At 35.0% G+C, this 22804-nt stretch overlaps 2 protein-coding genes across 2 annotated transcripts in view; one reads left to right on the plus strand and one right to left on the minus strand.

Annotated features, from left to right (window-relative positions):
* The window catches only part of LOC110455860, a 35107-nt gene extending 23163 nt beyond the window's left edge, over nucleotides 1-11944 (minus strand). Inside the window, exon 1 of the mRNA XM_021506273.1 lies at nucleotides 11887-11944. The gene's annotated coding sequence lies outside the window, so the exon portion shown is untranslated. The remainder of the gene's footprint in view (nucleotides 1-11886) is intronic.
* Nucleotides 11598-22804, plus strand: part of LOC110455859 (EGF-like domain-containing protein 2) — a 45244-nt gene continuing 34037 nt past the window's right edge. Inside the window, exon 1 of the mRNA XM_021506269.1 lies at nucleotides 11598-11695. Within this exon, the coding sequence (XP_021361944.1) occupies nucleotides 11613-11695 (83 nt within the window). The 5' untranslated portion in view covers nucleotides 11598-11612. The remainder of the gene's footprint in view (nucleotides 11696-22804) is intronic.

Here is a 22804-nt window from a genome sequence, read left to right on the forward strand (position 1 = left end):
TATATTTTGGTGAAAGGTCACACAGGTTTCAAACTGTTATCCGCTTTTGATAGCAGTGTTCCTGACATGCTTTTGTGACGTCTATTTGTTATTAATATAATCGAAACGTGTCCATATTAAAATAACAACACATGACCACTAGATCATATCCGCCAAAAAAAACTTAAGCTGAAGCATTGGCTTATTTGTGTATGAAAACGTGACATCATGTGACAAATATTCGCACGCACAAAAGCTTATCCTTATCATTGTTGTCCCAAGGGCACTGGAGTAACAATTCACGTTCATGCATTGGTATATACATGTAATCAGCAGTATGTTTGTATTCTAGGATGGAATTCATAAATCGGAATTAAACAAATATGTTGGAAACACATGACGCTTCCATCAAAGACTTCTTCCAAATATTCGTCACCCTTGTTACCAATTAATGTTAATGCTCGCACATGTAGTAACAATTGTTACATAATTGTTAGATTAAACATGGCAAATATACAAAAAGTAGCCTGCCTCCTAAGACACGTTTATTGCCATATTTTTGATAAGGTATAAGGTGTTGGCCCTAACAAGGAATGGCCCCATAAAAGTCCAACTAAAAAACGGTGACTGTAGTACATTTATTTAACCCTGGAAATTCTGTTTGTATTTAATGTGCTACATTCTCATTGAAAGTTCCCTGGGTCTGTTTTGTACTTCACCACGATATTAAACTACATTCCTTTTCACGTAACAACTGGCCATCGCTTCTACTCATAATTTTTCAAAGGTATCGTGGTATAAATGTATGTGTATCTTTACTTTAAATAGATGGCATTTAAATATACATAGGTAAAAGCTGAAATATTCCAAACCTGATTGATGTGCATACCATAAAATCTACATCTTCACTTATATATTTCTAAACATTTTCTTCATGTTGGTAAATATGGACTATGAAATGTTCTTTTAACACAACCAATACAATTTTCTGTGTGACGTTTCAAAGACACTCGCACATCTCTGACCAAGTATTAAACAAAGCGTAGCGGAATCTGGGTCATTTCGGTTCATATATAACAACTATTGTACATGTGAACAACTCGTACACATTTTACACCTTTGTGTGCATACACTTCATTGGTCATTTGTCAGATGAAGGTGACAGTGTACATATCGTACAAGTCATCGTAACATCACCTAGAAAATTGTTTTGGTTTTGTAATAAGAACTTTTCATAGTTCATTTATATATGTTATACAATTTCTTTAATCATTTATAAGTAGATACAATATATACGCTAATGGCACATTGGGAAACTTCCTTAACCCTTCCAAACTGTTTTATAAGGTTTTTTGTTTTCATATTTTTAATCTATTGGAACTGATCCCTCGTACGGGTTGGTCTAGATGCATGAAAGTACCATTGATACATATTTTGGGTCTTAAGCGTTTATAAAGTGCATCGAGTTGTACATATATGCAACTGAACTCATCGTCCCTTGTAAATAACATGACAGCTTTGAAATGTATGTTGCTTTCCTTTTTGATAGCGAAATAATTTGTGAAATATAACTCTATTTAAAAAACTGCTATTGCAAAGTTGCGAATGTTTACAAATCTTTAGCACGCCCTAAGGGCTACTCAAATTTTAACAAACTTTTGATATTTCTAAACATGAACTAGTGTGTTAACAGTATATGCCACACTTGATTAAATCATCACCATCGAAGCGTTAGAGCGTGTCGTTAGCAGGGTGAAGTTACAATATAAAAGTGACCGTATGTGTCACACCCGTTCATGCGCAATACGTCAGTAAATGTGTGAACCTTAACACTGGCTCACGTGATTATATTTTGGTGAAAGGTCACACAGGTTTCAAACTGTTATCCGCTTTTGATAGCAGTGTTCCTGACATGCTTTTGTGACGTCTATTTGTTATTAATATAATCGAAACGTGTCCATATTAAAATAACAACACATGACCACTAGATCATATCCGCCAAAAAAAACTTAAGCTGAAGCATTGGCTTATTTGTGTATGAAAACGTGACATCATGTGACAAATATTCGCACGCACAAAAGCTTATCCTTATCATTGTTGTCCCAAGGGCACTGGAGTAACAATTCACGTTCATGCATTGGTATATACATGTAATCAGCAGTATGTTTGTATTCTAGGATGGAATTCATAAATCGGAATTAAACAAATATGTTGGAAACACATGACGCTTCCATCAAAGACTTCTTCCAAATATTCGTCACCCTTGTTACCAATTAATGTTAATGCTCGCACATGTAGTAACAATTGTTACATAATTGTTAGATTAAACATGGCAAATATACAAAAAGTAGCCTGCCTCCTAAGACACGTTTATTGCCATATTTTTGATAAGGTATAAGGTGTTGGCCCTAACAAGGAATGGCCCCATAAAAGTCCAACTAAAAAACGGTGACTGTAGTACATTTATTTAACCCTGGAAATTCTGTTTGTATTTAATGTGCTACATTCTCATTGAAAGTTCCCTGGGTCTGTTTTGTACTTCACCACGATATTAAACTACATTCCTTTTCACGTAACAACTGGCCATCGCTTCTACTCATAATTTTTCAAAGGTATCGTGGTATAAATGTATGTGTATCTTTACTTTAAATAGATGGCATTTAAATATACATAGGTAAAAGCTGAAATATTCCAAACCTGATTGATGTGCATACCATAAAATCTACATCTTCACTTATATATTTCTAAACATTTTCTTCATGTTGGTAAATATGGACTATGAAATGTTCTTTTAACACAACCAATACAATTTTCTGTGTGACGTTTCAAAGACACTCGCACATCTCTGACCAAGTATTAAACAAAGCGTAGCGGAATCTGGGTCATTTCGGTTCATATATAACAACTATTGTACATGTGAACAACTCGTACACATTTTACACCTTTGTGTGCATACACTTCATTGGTCATTTGTCAGATGAAGGTGACAGTGTACATATCGTACAAGTCATCGTAACATCACCTAGAAAATTGTTTTGGTTTTGTAATAAGAACTTTTCATAGTTCATTTATATATGTTATACAATTTCTTTAATCATTTATAAGTAGATACAATATATACGCTAATGGCACATTGGGAAACTTCCTTAACCCTTCCAAACTGTTTTATAAGGTTTTTTGTTTTCATATTTTTAATCTATTGGAACTGATCCCTCGTACGGGTTGGTCTAGATGCATGAAAGTACCATTGATACATATTTTGGGTCTTAAGCGTTTATAAAGTGCATCGAGTTGTACATATATGCAACTGAACTCATCGTCCCTTGTAAATAACATGACAGCTTTGAAATGTATGTTGCTTTCCTTTTTGATAGCGAAATAATTTGTGAAATATAACTCTATTTAAAAAACTGCTATTGCAAAGTTGCGAATGTTTACAAATCTTTAGCACGCCCTAAGGGCTACTCAAATTTTAACAAACTTTTGATATTTCTAAACATGAACTAGTGTGTTAACAGTATATGCCACACTTGATTAAATCATCACCATCGAAGCGTTAGAGCGTGTCGTTAGCAGGGTGAAGTTACAATATAAAAGTGACCGTATGTGTCACACCCGTTCATGCGCAATACGTCAGTAAATGTGTGAACCTTAACACTGGCTCACGTGATTATATTTTGGTGAAAGGTCACACAGGTTTCAAACTGTTATCCGCATTTGATAGCAGTGTTCCTGACATGCTTTTGTGACGTCAATTTGTTATTTATATAATCGAAACGTGTCCATATTAAAATAACAACACATGACCACTAGTTCATATCCGCAAAAAAACACTTAAGCTGAAGCATTGGCTTATTTGTGAATGAAAACGTGACATTATGTGACAAATGTTCGCACGCACAAAAGCTTATCCTTATCATTGTTGTCCCAAGGGCACTGAAGTAACAGTTCACGTTCATGCAATGGTATATACATGTAATCAGCAGTATGTTTGTATTCTATGAGGGAATTCATTACTCGGATTTAAAAAATATGTTGGAAACACATGACGCTTCCATCAAAGACCCCTTCAAATATTCATCACCCTTGTTACAAGTTGATCGTAATGCTCGCACATATAGTAACAATTGTTACATAATTGTTAGATTAAACATGGCAAATATGCAAACAGTAGCCTGCTTGCTAAAACACGTTTATTGCCATATTTTTGGTAACGTACAAATGTATAAGGTGTTGCCCCTAACAAGGAATGGCCTCATACAAGTCCAACTAAAAAACTGTGACTATAGTACATTTATTTAACCCTGGAAATTCTGTCATTATTTAATGTGCTACGTTCTCATTAAAAGTTCACTGGGGCAATGCCGTACGTGTGTTTTGTATATCACCACGATATCTAATTACATTCCTTTTCACTGGGAACTGGCCATAGCTTCTACTTATATTTTTTCAAAGGTCTCGTGGTATACATGTATGTGTATCTTTACTTTAAATAGATGGCATTTAAATATACATAGGTAAAAGCTGAAATATTCCAAACCTGAATGATGTGCATACCAAAAATTTACATCTTCATTTACATATTTCTAAACATTTTCTTCAGGTTGGTAAGTATGGATTATGAAAAGTTCTTTTAACACAACCATTACAATTTTTCTATGTGACGTTTCGAAGACTCTCGCACATCTATGACCAAGTATTAAACAAAGCGTAGCTGAATCTAGTCATTTTGGTACATATATAACAACTATTGTACATACGCTTACAGCGTAGCCGAAATCAAGATCGATTTTGTGGACAACTCGTACACATTTTACACCTTTGTGTGCATACGCTTCACTGGTCATTTTTCTGATGTAGGTGACAGTGTAAATATCGTACTAGTCATCGAAACATCATATAGAACATTTCATTGGTTTTGTAAAAAGAACTTTTCATAATTCATTTATATATGTTATACAATTTCTTCAATCATTTACAAGTAGATACAATATAAACGCTAATGGCACATAGGGAAACTTCCGTAACCCTTCCAAACTATTTTATAAGGTTTATTGTTTACATAGTCACAATCTGTTGGAACTAATGCCTCGCATGGGTTGGTCTAGATGCATGAAAGATCAGTTGATACATATGTTGTATCTTACGCGTTTATGAAGCACATCGAGTTGTACAAATGTACATACAATGTATATGCAACTTAACTCATCGTCCCTTGTAAATAACATGACATTTTTGAAATTTTATGTTGCTTTCCTTTTGGATAGCGAAATATTTTGTGAAATATAACTCTATTTCAAAAGCTGCTATTGCAAAGTTGCGAATGTTTACAAATCTTTAGCATGCCCTAAGGGCTACTTAAATATAAACAAACTTTGATGATATTTCTAAACATAAACTAGTATGTTAACAGTATTTGCCACACATGATTAAATCATCAACATCGAAGCGTTAAGGCGTGTCGTTAACAGGGTGAAGTTACAATATGAAAGTGACCGTATGTGTCACATCCGTTCATGCGCAATACTTCAGTAAATGTGTGAACCTTAACACTGGCTCACGCCATTATATTTTGGTGAAAGGTCATTCAAACTGTTATCCGCATTTGATGGCAGTGTCCATGACATGCTTTTGTGACGTCAATCCTGTGATAGTTAAACGGTCAACTGACATATGATAGATACGGAACGATATTATTGACATAAATATTGGTTCTTTATTTCATTACAAAATGTAGTTATATCGCTAGAAAATAGAAAAATATATACAAAAATGTTGGAAATTGCATACATGCCTAGATGGCAAGCTTATAACATATACATAATCCAATATTCGAAGTGCTTATTCAGAAATGCTTACATGTATGCCGCGAGCAGTTTAATGGATGAACATTAAATCCTCTTGTGAATATATTGAATTTTATAGCATAATCGTAAGTCTTTTATAGCTTTTCCTTGCATCTCAAAGCAATTCAAAGTCAAAATATACTAATCGCTATTCGCGTTGCTAAGGTCATTGTCATAGATGTTTACAAGAAAACACACGAAACATATGATAACATATATTTTTTCGAATGTTTTGGCAATAATGTAAGTAATATGAATACGCTAAAAACTGTTATTGATATACACACTTCTCGAAAATACATGTTCTTGACAAAATTCATTAGATGCGGGTAGTTTTGGATAATTAATACGTAGTGGCTTAAGAAGTCTAAATGTTTTGATATACACACGGCAAAGAAAAGATCTCGCCTCAGTATATCTACCAGATGTGTTCGGTCATACATGTCAGTCTTATTGATGAAACAGTATTTACAGTGGCAAACTAAATCGAATTTACATGTGGTGTTAATATAGCCAAAATTGTTATGTAATCCGCTTTTTCTGCACAACATTGAATCAAAATAAGTTTTGCTAATTAACTTGACACTAACTGGCGGCGGTTGATTTACATTCATTTATCAGATACAGTTGACTGTTGTTACTCTTTTTAGCGAATTGCAAATGGACCTACTATCCAGCTTGCATGAAAATTGCATTGCAAGATCAGACATATCTTAAGCCATTGACTGTTAAACTTCAAATATTAGTGGGGAGAAATGGTATATAGGTAATCTCAAAGACAGATTTGACAATGATAAAAACATTATAGCGTCTTAGGCCAATTTGAGAGTTGTTTAAAATCATAGATAAATAGTTATTAACATGCCCAGCAAATTGACTGTAGTTATTGGCTATACGTGGCTAACCGCCATGTTACAATCCAGTGGTAGCAATGTGTCAAAGACATGCTTTTCTCGTACCTCAGACAGAGATATCCAACTTGACACCCAGTTCTAGATTTTGTTTTCTCTTTCAATCTGACTGGCACATATACGCGACATTTAATGAAATTTTCACACAGCGATGTATCTATCCGCGCGCTAGTGCAAGTGGTACACTCGTACATTTTGAAAAGTATGTTTTAATGTTTTATGTTCTGTTTTGATGTTTTTAATTAGTTAATGCTGTAAATAAAATATTATGTATACTGTGAAATAAGTGTTCTGCTTTTTAAGGACAGACTACATTGTTTACGCGAAAACTCTCAATCATAACTTTAGAAATGTAGAAGTTATATTTATTTGTGGCCCCGGACGGGATAGTTATAGACATACACTTTAGCGAAATTTAGTAGTTTTTCGAGCTAAACGACGGGAGAAAAATATACATTTCCTATTTATTACCTAGGCGTAAGCCAGGGTTGGGTTGCTTTAGAAACTTAGATAAAATGATATCTCGCTCAGTTATAGGTTATAATATTTTCTAAAACTTTAAATATAGACAAGGTTTTTTTTATAAATATGCGCTGTGATTTTTTACTGTGGTCTTTGTTCTCTCCAAGTTATATACAAAATGCACCCAATCTCAATTTTACTTTTGTGTTACAGATAAAGCTTTTTCGGGGTGTTAAACAATTCAGTCATCCACGCTAATAACTGTGCTTTTATCTCCTGTCTACACACCTTCAACAGCCTAGATGTAGTATACTATGCTCTGGGGATTAGTGCTGCAATGTCTGTGTAACACTTAAACAGAAGTCAGTTGGAAACACAGTTTCACCGCCTAACAAGCAAAAATCCATTTACAGCACACGGGAGGACTAACACACATGTGGAGGTATTAGACAGGTGACATATAATTGGTATCCGTTGCCTGATATACAGCCCTTACCAAATCCTCGAATTTAATTGATTCGAATTAAAATGTGACAGTTAGTGTCAATCTAAAGCAAGATTTCAGAAAGATGTGACTTAAGTGACAAACAGACGATAACTATAGACAGGCCGCCTCTTTACCATGCTTAAGAGACCGCCTGTCTATTGTTATGGACAGTTGGTAGTTATAGGCATATATTCTCTCAGTCTTATTGTCTGTTTGCCGGTCGGTCGGTCGGTCGGTCAGTCGGTTGGTGGGTAGGTAAGTAGGTAGGTCGGTAGGCAGACAGACACGGACAGACAGACAGACAGACAGGCAGGCAGGCAGGCAGGCAGGTATGTACATGTATGTACATGAATGTGTGTATGTTTGTATGGACGAATCTGTATGTGTATATGCCTTACGATTCTGCTCTCGGTACCTTTGAAACCTGTTATGCGGACTAACATTTTTGCTCGGTGTGCAATCAGAAGCGGCACACAAGTGAGAATAATGAATAACAAAAGATTAATTATGTTACTTTAGTATGCAATTAATTACACAAAGGTAACAATGAAGAGTCATATGATGATAAATATGCACGACATTTTAGTCGATGTATAAGATCCATCATTACAATGATTGGTTCAAAGCATTGCAAAAAAAATGCAGTTATGCCTGCGATGCATGAAAGTTAGATAGCTCTGGATGACGAGTTTTTACATCTGTTAAGAGGCGAGGTAATTTTGTAATGTAACGGTTAATCATAGTGTCATAAAATGACAATAGAAGTGTGCGTATCAATCCACAAAACGAGAGTAAGTAAGCCACGTATCAATATATAGATATAACACAATTGTATTTATGTCATATCTGACAACTATTGATCACAGAAAACGGATGAAAGATGAAATATTCAAAAAAACGGAATTCATATTATCAACACGTCATATTTATGCTAATGAGTACATCTATCTAATATAGATAGTGAGAATTTTTTACGGATTACAATACCAATTTAAACAATAGGTATACATACTATTCTCGTTTCATCATCGGAATATTTACAATAATGAATATCACCGGCCTCAATAAAAAGCGGTTCACTAAATATTTTTTTCGTTCGACTAGTATGACAATTGGATTGGGAACCGAAAGCCAATCGAAATACAAACGCAAAATACCGTAAACTTGTCATATAATTTTAGTAGTTACCTTGATATGTGTTCGACTTACGATTATGTTACGACTGTCATCATTACCTTTTATCCAGCTCGAAGGTTATATATTGCTACAGCGAAATAATGTTATTAATTAGTTTGATTTTGTTTTGTATTTGTTTGTGTGTGTGTTTCACAAATGTGTATTGCCACATAACATAGATTTTCGGTCACGAATATGCCTACCTAGATTTCATCGGTGATACCATAGGGAATGATACAGTAAGCATAAGAAAAGTTAACCGTTCATTTTCTCCATTTTGGTGCCTTAATTGTCAGGTCGTGTTCATTTTGTTTCGTTGCGTTGAATTTGAAAGGGTCTTTTAAAAATAAAATGTCGCTAAAATACGATATAAAAAATAATTTATTTAGGAAAGTCGTTGTACAGAGGGCAACAGAAAACCTTCATGTTTACTTTTCTGCCTTTTTTACTTCTGTGATTTCGATGATTGCTACTGCGCATTGCAGAACCAATATTACAATATCCGTCCATTATGCCTCCTGGCCTCCTTTAGTGGAAACTGTATTAGCGTCATACTCTCGATGTGTCTGTCATTTTTGGCTTGTCCGCATGCTCATTACTATCCTTTTCAACCAACGTTCCGGAACTATTAAACAATTTATTAATTTTATAGATTGATATCGGCAACTTCAAGGTCAAAGTAATCTGTTAAAATCAAAAGTCATAACTACAGAATCTTTCCTTGAGATATTTTAATAATACTATTAATTCTGATTCGAGGTTCTTATATACCGCTTTATCACAACCTAGTTCGTAGGTCGTATCAAAGCGGTTCAGAAATGATTATGCTAGGTTATGGGGCCCTTGCAACTAGCCAATATCTTTCTTAACTCCCTGGGGAACATACATTCTCTGCTGCCATTTCGGCGCTCACAGCTAGCATTCAACAATTCTAGCACTGCCCAACCATGTACTCATTTACAGCTGAGTAGACTGGAAAAAAGCGGAGTAAAGTATCTTGCTCAAAGAAACAACACAGTGCCGTGCCGTGACTCGAACCCGCAACTCTTCAGTCACGAGCCCGGCGTCCGTCTACTAGACTACCGTGACTCCACAAATATTGGAAATGTTTGTTCTGTCTGCATATTACTGGTTTCAAAATTCAACTGAATTCTTTGAAACGTAATTCAATTGTTCCCAGAATGATTTCTCGAGATCGACTGAAGGTTCCTGGGACGATGAGTCAAGGTCATCTGTCAGTTAAGTAACATTTTGATTGTCAAAAAGCTCTTTATTATATATTTTACGAAATTTAATGCAGGTGTTTTTAAAACTTATCTCTCGAAAACAGTTGAGGTCAAGGTCATACGTTTAAGGTCAAGGTCACAGCTACATAATCAATCTTCGCTTGTTCAAGCAACCCTGACTAAGGGTTGAAACTTTCATTCAACTCGCTTCGCCTTTCTTTAAATTTACTTCCCGCACTGCTTATTTTTACAAACGCAAGCAAGCTCAACTTTAATCACTATCACGCTGGATCTAGTATACAATATCATTATTCTGACTGCAAGGCATCTAAAGGCGTATTACTTTAAGTTTGTACCATTTGTAGTACTATTGTTTCCATTTTTGCTTTTAATTTGTTTATTCATCTTTATTTTTATAGACATCGACACAATAACAAGAAATTAACGCATGATTTTTGAAAATTCCAATATTTTCACTGAAAAATAAAAAGTATTTCAGATTGTTTATGAAAGTTTATTTGCTTGTTCAAATTATGCAACATATTGATTTTATGTTTGAGACTAAGTGCTGTAGATGATAATAAAAAAATTCTGAAAAAAAATTAACACCAGCAGTTATTTGGTGTGTACATCATTTGAAATGTTAAAAGACATTTTTTCTACGTTTTGCGTTAATTGAGACGTACATGTAGATCATATCCTGGATCACATTAATCGTGGTTGATTAGTTGATGCAAATTGATATGGTCAATAGATCTGCGTCTACTTGACAACTTTCGGTCAAGGTGTTATGGTACAAAATGGGCGTGGAAAATAGACGGCGTCTACTACTGACGTCACATTATTAAGAAATAGCTCAAACTGAATAGCACGATATGCATCATCTCTTGTCTAAAAGCCACAACTATTGTTTATTGTTGTTTACTAACACAATATTTTTAACATCATTTATGTTTGGGCGTTTGTTGCCGGACAATGGTTCCCCGTCAAATGTAGCTGTAATCTGTTTCAATACAATCGTTAAAAACTCACCTGATATTTTAAACATTAACTTAATTAACCCAGGTTTGTTAATGCTATTGTTTAAGACGAGAAAATAAATATCCTAATGAAAGTACACAAGTAACAACGAAAGGTCATCAACATATTTAGTATTAATTAAAATCAATGTAAGTGGTCTGACATGAATAGCTGAAAAAAAGCAACAATAATACTTCTTATTGTAGGTGGGAGCATTCTAAAACAGCACTTTGCACATAAAAATAAAAGCATCTAGATTTTTTCATTGACATTGTATGTCGTTAATACAAATAGCACGTCGTGACATTTTAATATATTAACTATAAGAAATTCTCCCTTCAACAGTTTTATTTTCATCCAGTAAAACAATTGAACGTTTTTCTTAGAACTTTGACTGTTCGAAATACAAACAACGCGTCACGATGTTAAACAGTAGGACTAGCGGCGCGGAACACGTAACATATGACATGCGGGCGTTGTCTAATGATTAACGACGTATATTTACATGCACAAGGTATTAAAATTAGTTAGGTTTATAACGAGCCTCATACCAATCTGTCCTCATTTACAATCCATAGGCCGCCCAAGGTAAGTGAAAACTCCATTTTATTTCGACATGTCTTGATAGTTTTGATATCTTTTTTCCCTTTCATTAACAGAATGGGACTTGATTTCGTTATTACTCTATCGACATACAGCTCATAATCATATCGGTATTAACAAATGGTATAGCTGACTATATTATAAATATGTCACTAAAGAAACAATGGAAGACTTACTTTGAGTTTCGTGTTACTTGTATGCTGGGTAATACTCTCTAAGATTTGACTAGTGTCCTGTTATGTTTGAGATGGGCAGAGCAAAAAAACGACTGACACAACAATGATGTGGCAAGCATTGATTCTCCCTTTGCTACCGAAACATGTGTGGATAGCAGTCAGCTATAGGCATATATCTAGTACTCATACTGATGAATGATTATAACAAATAACACGACGATGTGTCAATGTTACGCTGAAAACAACAACAGATATACAAATATATACTGCGATATTTGTATACCGGTTCTTGTTTATATAGATGTTAAATAAAATAACCCATATAATACAAACATAGTTTTATTTAATGTTGTCTCAACTTTGCATTGGCAAGATATATCATTTATAATGTACTGTGTGGACAACATACCTATATTGCTGGACAAACTGGCTTACATTCTAGAACTGCCCACTCTCGTTAACCGAACCACATTCACAGTGTATAAGTCGAGTTTCTGCCTTGAGTTATTATGTCTCATATTATATATAAAAAGAAATAAAGTTCCATGATATTGTATTTAACGAATACTACGTTATGTAAAAACGACAGAAAACTTGGATGCGATCATTTTATTTTGGCGGTGATTTTGTATAAATGATTGCAAAATGTTCCCTGGGTATTTATGAACGCTAAATATCACCTGAAGACACAAACTGCTATCTTGATTTATTGAAAAAAATACATTTTTGGTTTGATAAATTAACAGCGTGTCTCAATAGTGGTTGCTATACGCCTTTGATCGTTGTGTAAATAACAAGTGAGATTATTCGAAAATATCCAACCGCTAAAAGTTAGAGCAAAGACATTGCTATTGTATCAGAATAACAAGCAGAAAGGGACGAAAAAACCCTTTCTACATTTTTCATTTTGAAGAGCGTTAAGTTATAAGCATTTTCACGTACATGCATGTTGGTCAACAAAATAGTTGTTTAAATTACAAGTTTGATCTCTTGTTGTTTTGGAACGACGTTGTAACCATCAGTTTTGCCCACTCAATAACTACGCCTCCTAAAGCAGGATCCGATTGTTAGGTTAAAAAGGGCGTCAAACTATAGTATTACAACTGATTGATATATATGAGCTCCGGAAATAATGAATAGACAATTAGAAAAAGAAAAACAACAAAAAAATGAGGGATTTCACAAACCCATATTACGTCGAAGTAAAGTAGTTTTGTTTCCTAGAAGAGGAATAAATTAAAATATCCCGTTCTTTAAGATTGTATGTTGTGGTAGCACTTATTTAACCAGTTTATTTCCTTCTTTATTTATTTCACAATAAAACATATCGAGCATAAATTAAAAGGAATTGACAAAAATGCTTTGCAACGAAAAGTCAACGAAAAATATGTCATCCCTTTTGACATCTCCCACGCAAGCAAGAAAAGTACATAGCATGAAATATGTCTACTTAAGTTATATAACGGCATCATCCTACAGCATGTGGTACTCAGTATATTGGTAAAATGAGAGGTTGTGTACATATTAGAACAAGAATCTGTTTTCGGTATGGTTCACAAAATATTGGTTATCGGAATCAATTTTATATCAGATGGCCTTTAGGAATACTAAACCAGGTTTTTCTGTACATGTACAGCTGCACTAAAAGTTGATAATATCCTTATCTATACTCGAGATATGTTTTACACAGTGACTTGAGAATGTGTTACAGCTACATTTTGACCTAAACTAAGCTGTCCAGTGTACTCTTACACGTTTTAGGGTTTTAGATCAAATTTCGGTAAAAATGCCACACGCAGTAATGATAATATAATGTTTTTATATGCGAAGAGATGAAAACTCTTGATGTCGAACATATGGCAAAAGTGGCTCTATGACTGCGAAAAACGTTATCAGAGTTAGGGGTAAACATGCAAATACAGGTAAACATCCTGACGTTTCCTTCCAAATCCAGAAAAAAACATTTTAAAAACCTATGTATTCTGACACTGTGGTCGACTGGCAATATTGCTCAGGTTAACCTTTTTTATCTGACACTCTGTGAGGCACAACCTGCTCGCCGGGTTTACCTGTCTTATATGACGCACTGTGAGACAGAACCTGCTGGCCGGGTTTATCTGTCTTATATGACGCACTGTGAGACACAACCTGCTGGCCGGATAAACCGGTTTTATCTGACACCCTGTGAGACACAACCTGCTGGCCAGGTTTACCTGTTTTATATTACACCCTGTGAGATGCAACCTTTTTTGCCAGGTTGCCCCGTATTATATGATGCACTGTGAGACACAGCCTGCTGGCCGGGTTTATCTGTCTTATATGTATATTACATACTGTTAGACACAACCTGCTCGCCGGGTAAACCTGTTTTATATTACACCCTTGAGACACAGCCTTCTGACCGGGTTAACCTGTTTTATCTGCCACCATGTGAGCCACAACCTGCTGGCCGGGTTAACCCGTAGTATATTACACCCTGTGAGACACACCCTGCTGTCCGGGTTTACCTGTCTTATATGACGCACTGTGAGACACAACCTGCTGGCCGGGGTTTTCTGTCTTATATGACGCACTGTGAGACACAACCTGCTGGCCGGGGTTTTCTGTCTTATATGACGCACTGTGAGACAGAACCTGCTGGCCGGGCTTTTCTGTCTTATATGACACCCTGTGAGACACAACCTGCTGGCCGGGTTTACCTGTTTTATATTACACCCTGTGAGACGCATCCTTGTTGCCAGGTTACCCCGTATTATATGATGCACTGTGAGACACAGCCTGCTGGCCGGGTTTATCTGTCTTATATGTATATTACATACTTTAGACACAACCTGCTCGCCGGGTAAACCTGTTTTATATTACACCCTTGAGACACAACCTTCTGACCGGGTTAACCTGTTTTATCTGACACCATGTGAGCCACAACCTGCTGGCCGGGTTAACCCGTATTATATTACACCCTGTGAGACATATCCTGCTGTCCGGGTTTACCTGTCTTATATGACGCACTGTGAGACACAACCTGCTGGCCGGGGTTTTCTGTCTTATATGACGCACTGTGAGACACAACCTTCCGGCCGGGTTATCTGTCTTATATGTATATGACATAATGTGAGACACAACCTGCTGACCAGGTAAACCCGTTATATATTACACCCTGTGAGACACAACCTGCTGGCCGGGTAAACCCGTTATATATTACACCCTGTGAGACACAAGCTGCTGACCAGGTAAACCCGTTATATATTACACCCTGTGATACACAACCTGCTGGCCGGGTTTTTTTCTGTCTTATATGACACCCTGTGAGACACAACCTGCTAGCCGGATAAACCGGTTTTATTCGACACCCTGTGAGACAAAACCTGCTGGCCGGATAAACCGGTTTTATTCGACACCCTGTGAGACAAAACCTGCTGGCCGGTTTATCTTTCTTATATGACGCACTGTGAGACACATCCTGGTGACCGGCTTTATCTGTCTTATATGTATATGACATACTGTGAGACACAACGTATTATTCAGATTAACCTGTCTGATCTGACTTGCTATGTCGCACAATATATTTCGGTTATATTGGAGAGAATGATGGAATATACATGTCGCTTCTGAAAGTTTTCATTAGAAATGAGTTTACAGCATTATACTGGATCCCAAAGGATGTTGGAATAACCAGCAGTCTGATGGGGCAAATTTCACTGGACGGGTAGTTCAACTGCAATAAATCCTTGAAGCAGATACAAGTTTCATTAGTTCATAAAGAAAGCAATGTAGCTTATACATTTTAATATAGGAATGGTTGAAGTAACTATTATTAGAACGAGATATTTTAAGGAGGGTGTGATGTTGGTATTGAGGAAAGGAAATGCAACGACCCGGAATTAATATAATTTTTAATATGGTTTTATTTTTAAAGTAGATAATAATTGGAGAACTGATACACATTATGTGTAATAACGATTCATCATACAATTCAAAGTTTCTGTTTAGCTTCTTATATAATAGGTTAAGTCGTAAAATGTCATAAAGTTCATGTGTATTAGAATGTCTAATCCATTATGCATTATTGATTCTTGTGACATATGTTCAGAAGTTGCCCGAGGCAACTTTACACCCAATATCACATTTTTAATAACTATTGCTCTATTTAATAATGCTAGTGTATACATAGTGACACTGTTAACACACAACTGTCACAGGTTCGGTTTTAGCAGCGTTACACAGCATACTTCCTGCATATTTTCTTTGACGAGCAGCATTCCAATTTAAATATTCATTTCCATGGACCACTATCGCAAACATTTGTATTCATAAATACACATCACTGACAAATGAGATGGTAACATCCTTTCATATACTGATGTGACTAATAATTTGATTACCTTTCAAAATATTATCCCCACTCGTGAAATATATTTGGTATTACTGGATATACTATTATGTATCCTCTATATATTAATTATTAGGGGTGACACAATGCGCCTGGAATGTATTGCGATATATTGCAATACAGAACGATTGTATTGCAATATGTATCCCGATATATACATATATATATATATGTCATAGGAAAAATGTGCTCAATTTAAAAAAAAACATGTTCTCAGAAAGATATCAAAGTGAACAATTTATCAAATGATCACAAAGATTTAAGATTCTTTGTTAAATCTACAATTGTTTAGGAAATCTTAACTGATTCTAACAAAAGCCTGTGTACAACAGTACTCAGCATATATATCAGTTAGAATGTGTAGGATTCGACAAAGGTAAAACACCTAGCGGATACATTACAAAGACTTTTGAAAAATAATGCGATGCAATGATATTTCATTTTTGTATTGCTATACGATACAATATGCCTTTGAATATCAATATACCAGTGTTCCGATATGTTGTGACTGTCCTATTAATTATTTGTATATTGACGAATGTGAAATATTGAGGAAATGCTCCTCCTCTTTTGCGGTGTCTTTATTGGTAATTTCAGATAGTTTGCATCGTGATTGGTTAAACAAAGGATATATGCCTTTAAGAAAGCAGGTTAGTTGACATTTGACAAAGAATGGATTTTCCGTATCAAAATATTTGCCTATAAGAAACAAAAAAAGGTATTCCTTCCCTGCAGAATCGGCTTTTTTCAGCTATGCCCTCTTTTTACAGAAGAGAACAAAATGATCTGCTTTCTTATTTCTTGACCACATAGTTTATCTGCTTATCTATTATATTATACTGTTTTTTGAAGTTGTCTATTTTGGCATCTCTGGTTAGGTAGCCTTACGTTAGATTCATGGGTTCAGATAGAGTGTTGTGCTGCTGCCTTCGGATTATGAAATGCTAGTTAGATATCACAGTGTGAAATAAAAATTATTCAACCCTTTAATGTGATTAAACTGTTGAAGGGATCTCAAATCAAAGCACACGATCAAGACAACAGTAAAGACTTTAAGTAGCTAATGTAATATCAAGCCCGATACTATTTCTATCAAAACGAAATAAGGAATACCTATATAGGACAGTTGTTATTGAACTACAGACAACGAGGGATTTCCGGCTTGTGAACAAACCCGTAGTTGAAACAGATAAGTGAGAAAAGGAAAGGTTACATCGATTTGACCATTATACAAGATATTCTGGAAAGGTAAACGCCTTTTAATTTATTGACGACACCGCTATGCAAATCTATGTGAAATACGAGTAATGTCACGTCCTCGTGATTAAATTGAAAGCCAGATAGTGACTACGAAATCACATTGCGAACTAACGAAAATAACTTCAACTTTAAAGTCACAATAAAAAGCAGAATATTGCCCAAGAGATCATGATCATAACGATAACAGTTGTCCATATTCCTCATCAGCCTGTATCTCTCAGATATCACATATTGGTAATTCACGTATCAATAGTGTACCTTATAAGTTCTTTTCCAATTGCAACCTTTCCTTTATTCATATTTGAACCTTGTTTTGTTGAATTTGTGATCGAATCACTTCCTTACTCTTATGTTATTAAACACGTATAAATGGATTTTATAATCATAATTTATATGATCATCGGAACAAATCTATCAATTTCGAGTTTGTTTATTTCCTTTAATTTTACTTTCTGACGTCACAATTAGGAAAACCGATTATGAAATGGCGTCCTTAAGCTAGGAATCGTCGACACCATGTAACTGACAATGATTATTTCGTGAAAGAATGGCGTAATGGATTTGTATAACATTTCATTATTTACAAAGTCTGTTGCAAACAACTTTCATTTAAGCAAATATTTGAATTCGGAAACAGAAAACAAAATATTACGCGTCTAATCTTATCTTATTTAATAGGAAAAAAATGCTAGCTATTGGAATTTGCAATTGACTCTCTACGATCCGCTTCGAGTATACTTGTCTTGCGAAATGGAATCGATTTACAGAACAACAAGAAAGTGTTTAATTTTAATTACAATTCAAAAACGATCTGATGTTCAGTCTCGATAATTTTGTTGTTAATACAAACTTTCAATAGTTTATTTCTATTTTATATCCTCTTTAACAAATCGTTTTTGAAAGTACTGTTTTATAAGGTATATGGGAAACTTGACTTCTGGTTGAGTGTCATCTTTGCAATGGTTCCCTGTCTGGTCTTTACGAAGAGGTAGTTTCTGTACATTATTACCCAGAAGGTTTTACAGGCATATCCAAGCACATATCTGTCGTTACATATCTATCTTTGTTCCTTCAACTGTGTGAACTATTTCAGAACAAGTGGGAGTATGGCAGCCATCTCTGTAGTTGTTTATCTCTTACCGTTATCAATGCACTTTAGGAATTTTTATGTTCAAACGGCTAACGTAAGCCTTTCAAATGTGATGTTCACATGGTTCGATGTGCAATTTGGATGCCAGTTTTTGAAGTGGGAATGCGGATTTAGGGACATTAAAGTTACACAGGAGTGTTCTGAGTAGCTCTGTTGGCAATCCATGCTACCAAGATTTCTCTCCATTAGGAATCACAATGGATAAACTGTGATTCTTAATGTATTGTGAAGCGTTGATGCGTTCTTTAATGCGGGGATAGAGGTAACATGAACATAGCATAGACTTGTTGATGCTACGTCGGTATGTTATACACAATCTTTACTCTGTCGCAAGGTCGCGTTTATTAAGTTTCAACTGTTATACCGATCATCTGTGTATAAATAAGCAGGCATTTTAGCCCAATTACTCAGGAATACACGCAATCGCGATAGCGCTCCGGGAAGGCAAAGACATATTCTCGGTACGATTTTTCTGTGTAGAACCGTAAATATCTATGTATAGTATTGTCTGTGACTCAACGGTATTATATCAGGAAGTAATGTTGCCAGACAGTCTTAGATCTTAGATTTCTTTATCAACGACAAAAATGACCACCAAAGTTATGTAGAAATAGGTTTGATTTGCATTTTTTGGTAAACTTTGCAAAATATGCACACGCTGAAACATTATCGCAAACGCTATGATGCATATATCGCAAAAAAGGAAAAATTTCAGGGATCAATTTAAACATGAGATATTTTAGGAGGAAGTAATTGACACGTACAATGTATTTTTTTAGTATGCATTGTTACGCATCATGATGGCTGACTCTGCTGGCTATAAATCCCCGCGATAGACCTATGACGTTGTCAATTGAAGTGTCTTTTGAACGATCAATATGAAATACTGGTTTAAAATTGTCTGACACAACAAAACTTTAATTTTCTTGTACATTAAAGACGTCAGAAAAAAAGACATGGATATTAATTGTTTAGATCTGTATCAACCAAACGTGTCGTACGATGTAAATTTAAGTTGCCATATGATTTTTGAAAGGAATATTTTTCTTACTCCATTGACAGACGTAATATATTCAAATATTTGTTAACTTAATACGCATTTCTAGTGATTATTAATTTCAATAGTTTTCGTTTGAAATATGATGTTCTCCCCTCAGATACATTTTCGTAATATTCGATATTCTCCATTCCTCGTTATATCACATAGCGGTTAATACTATTGACTATATACCAAAACATAAAAGCTAACATTTGATTGTTCTAAACATGGTGATATTGTAAAGTCCTGTTAGTATCAATAATGTAGAGTGAGCAATGCGAGAGAACGATAAAAAACAATTTCATTCCGTGAACAGATCATTCTGTGCATTTCAAATAAATGACGATTCAGATAAGAAATGTTTGCTTTTGAGATATTATATATCATAGAAAAACAAAAGTTATTATGTACCGTCACAGTGATTTGTTATCTACAGTGTAACATTCAATATTTTTTTTTGTTCTTGAGAATTGCGCGTGACAGGTAATAATGGAACTGCGGGTAATTTATATAAAGTACATAACAATGACGTCACTATACAGTGATCAGCGATAATGCATTGGCGTAAATCATGTCCTACATTCGTTCACTTGTCGCCAAGGTGGCAAGGGAGGGCCGCATTATTTCTTCATGATCTGCTTTTAACCGTCAAAATAATTATTACTACAGATACATCAACGCTAGTGAAATAAATCTTGTTTTAATTATACACAAAGCCGCGCTAATAGTATGTATAGTGTAGTAATGGCAGTCAGTTACATTTAAATGATGTATTTCCTCCAACAGTGATATAAACTTTGCTGTTTTTTAATGGTGTATGTTTCCTTCTGTAATCAACTTAATGTGTGGAAATGATGTATTAATTTGTCTGGTGATACCTCACAGATAATTGCGATATTTTTATATGTTCATCTCACATGGTCTTGGCGCTTCAGGCATGCGCAAAAAGAATATGATGTTATGTCATTCCCAGTGCAAAAATTGATGACAGAAACTTTAAACATATCTATGTACCAGTAGAAACATACAAAATATATGAACATTTATATTACACGTAGTCGTTGCAACAGGGTTTTAAAGATTAATAATATAAATTATCAAACAAACAGCGGTGTCTGATAGCATGCGTGGGAACTCGTTACTTCGGAGCATATGACGTAATTGGATGTATTGTTAGAAAAGTTAATCCGTATTTACTTTGGTACTATAAGTTTACGTTCAGTTCATTACTATTGAGTTGGTTCCAACATCGTTAAATCACACAATGACATAGCAAACTTAAAGTTAGTTACGTCAATCATATCAGGTGTCTCTCAGGAGTTACTAAATTTGGTTGGTGACGTCATGATGAAATCGCGAAATATATACATTTTATACATACCAGTACCACAAAATACCACGTACTTATACGATTGCATTAGTATCGAGCTAAACAAATCAAAATTCAAAAATATAGTCTTGATTTAAAAAAATCAGTAGCCAAAATCGCATACGCGTACGTCACCAACACATATATACGGTAAAAATGTACTATTAAGTATGTAACCAATCCCAGAAGTTCAGACAAGTGTATTACACTGTCATTGTAAATTGAGAAGGTTGTTGACTTTTTTCTTACGAATGTGAACTCCTACCATCTCAGTACAGAAAGACATCAAATTAAAAAATGAATGAAATTACATAACGGTTCCTGTACCGTTGAGGCGATTACCGATATACAAATTAACTATTTATAAACTTTTACTTCTGTGCCTGGATCTCTTAACTAATCATCTTCCACTTAAGCCAAATCGCCAGGGTCAAACGGTGCGTTTCGTCACCCTTTAAATAGTGTTCTACTCTCTTAGAATTATCAACTTTGCAGTTAGTCTATATCTTTTCATCTTCGATACTCTAGGGGTTACGCTCACTTTCGCTTTCTGCTTCCCATGGATATGTCATAGCAAAATCGACTGCATACAGTAAGCTATTTGATTGGTCTCAGTTAAAACAACCTGACCAATCACTGTGTTGATACCTGTCCTTTTAAGATTAACGAAAAGTGACAAACGACTTCGAAGCCAGTCAATGTTACCGCTACGCGACCGACAGATTCTTTTGATGTTCATCAAAGGCTCAAAGTAGTTTTCTCGTCTCATCAACAAGGAGATGCAAACTGAGTATTCGATCTGTCCATTACATATTCCAGGAGTGCAGAGAGCAAAAGTGGGCGTTATCTCTGGAGTATCGAGGAAGATATCTTTTATCGTCTTATAAAACTGAAATTATACCAAGTGTTCTTCATGCGTGATAACAACATTGTCGTGCCTGTTAACTTCACATTTAGATACATTGTATACTGATAATGTTATGTTCTGTGCAAAATTACATATTTCATCTCTTTTATCATATGGATAAGGATCTTGAACGACGCTGAAGATTCACTGCTCTCGAGACTCTTAAATGTTTTTTTGACATAGATCGATCCATCATGCCGCCTATTTGTATCAACGTTGATTACCGATGTTTTGTACTCAAGTGATGCATATTTTGCCTATTTTCCACGACATGTTATCAATAATATCATTCAACATGTGCTGTTCCTCAATGTATGTCGATTCTAATAGAATTGCTATATAACATTCTTATATCACAGGCAATCGACATTAATTTATAAATAACATTCGCGATGGACTTTCTATTACTTAGCTTCCTCTACAGATCCTGGTCCCACTGCAAACAAAACACTTGAAAAATTCCACGATAGTTCACTTTTCTTATTTTTCTTATATTCATTAACCTCCCCTTATTTCGTTCAGAATAATAATCTTTCTTTCTTTAAATTTTATTTATTTTTATTTATTTTTATTCCCCTTTCAAAAAACCCGATTCATCTAAGAAATTATCTATTAAAATTATGTAAGGTCGGTGAGAATAGGGGTCTTCAAATACAAATTTTCGTTTAATCACAGTGATTTTGTAATATTGGTTGTATTAAAATAGGTTTGATCTTAATTAGAAGGTTTTTGACAGCTTACCGAAATAATATGATTAATTAAGAGCGTTATAGGCTAATTAGTATACTTATATATCAACGTAA

Source organism: Mizuhopecten yessoensis, unplaced genomic scaffold, assembly GCF_002113885.1.
Source record: "Mizuhopecten yessoensis strain PY_sf001 unplaced genomic scaffold, ASM211388v2 scaffold8387, whole genome shotgun sequence".
NCBI classification, from domain to species: domain Eukaryota; kingdom Metazoa; phylum Mollusca; class Bivalvia; order Pectinida; family Pectinidae; genus Mizuhopecten; species Mizuhopecten yessoensis.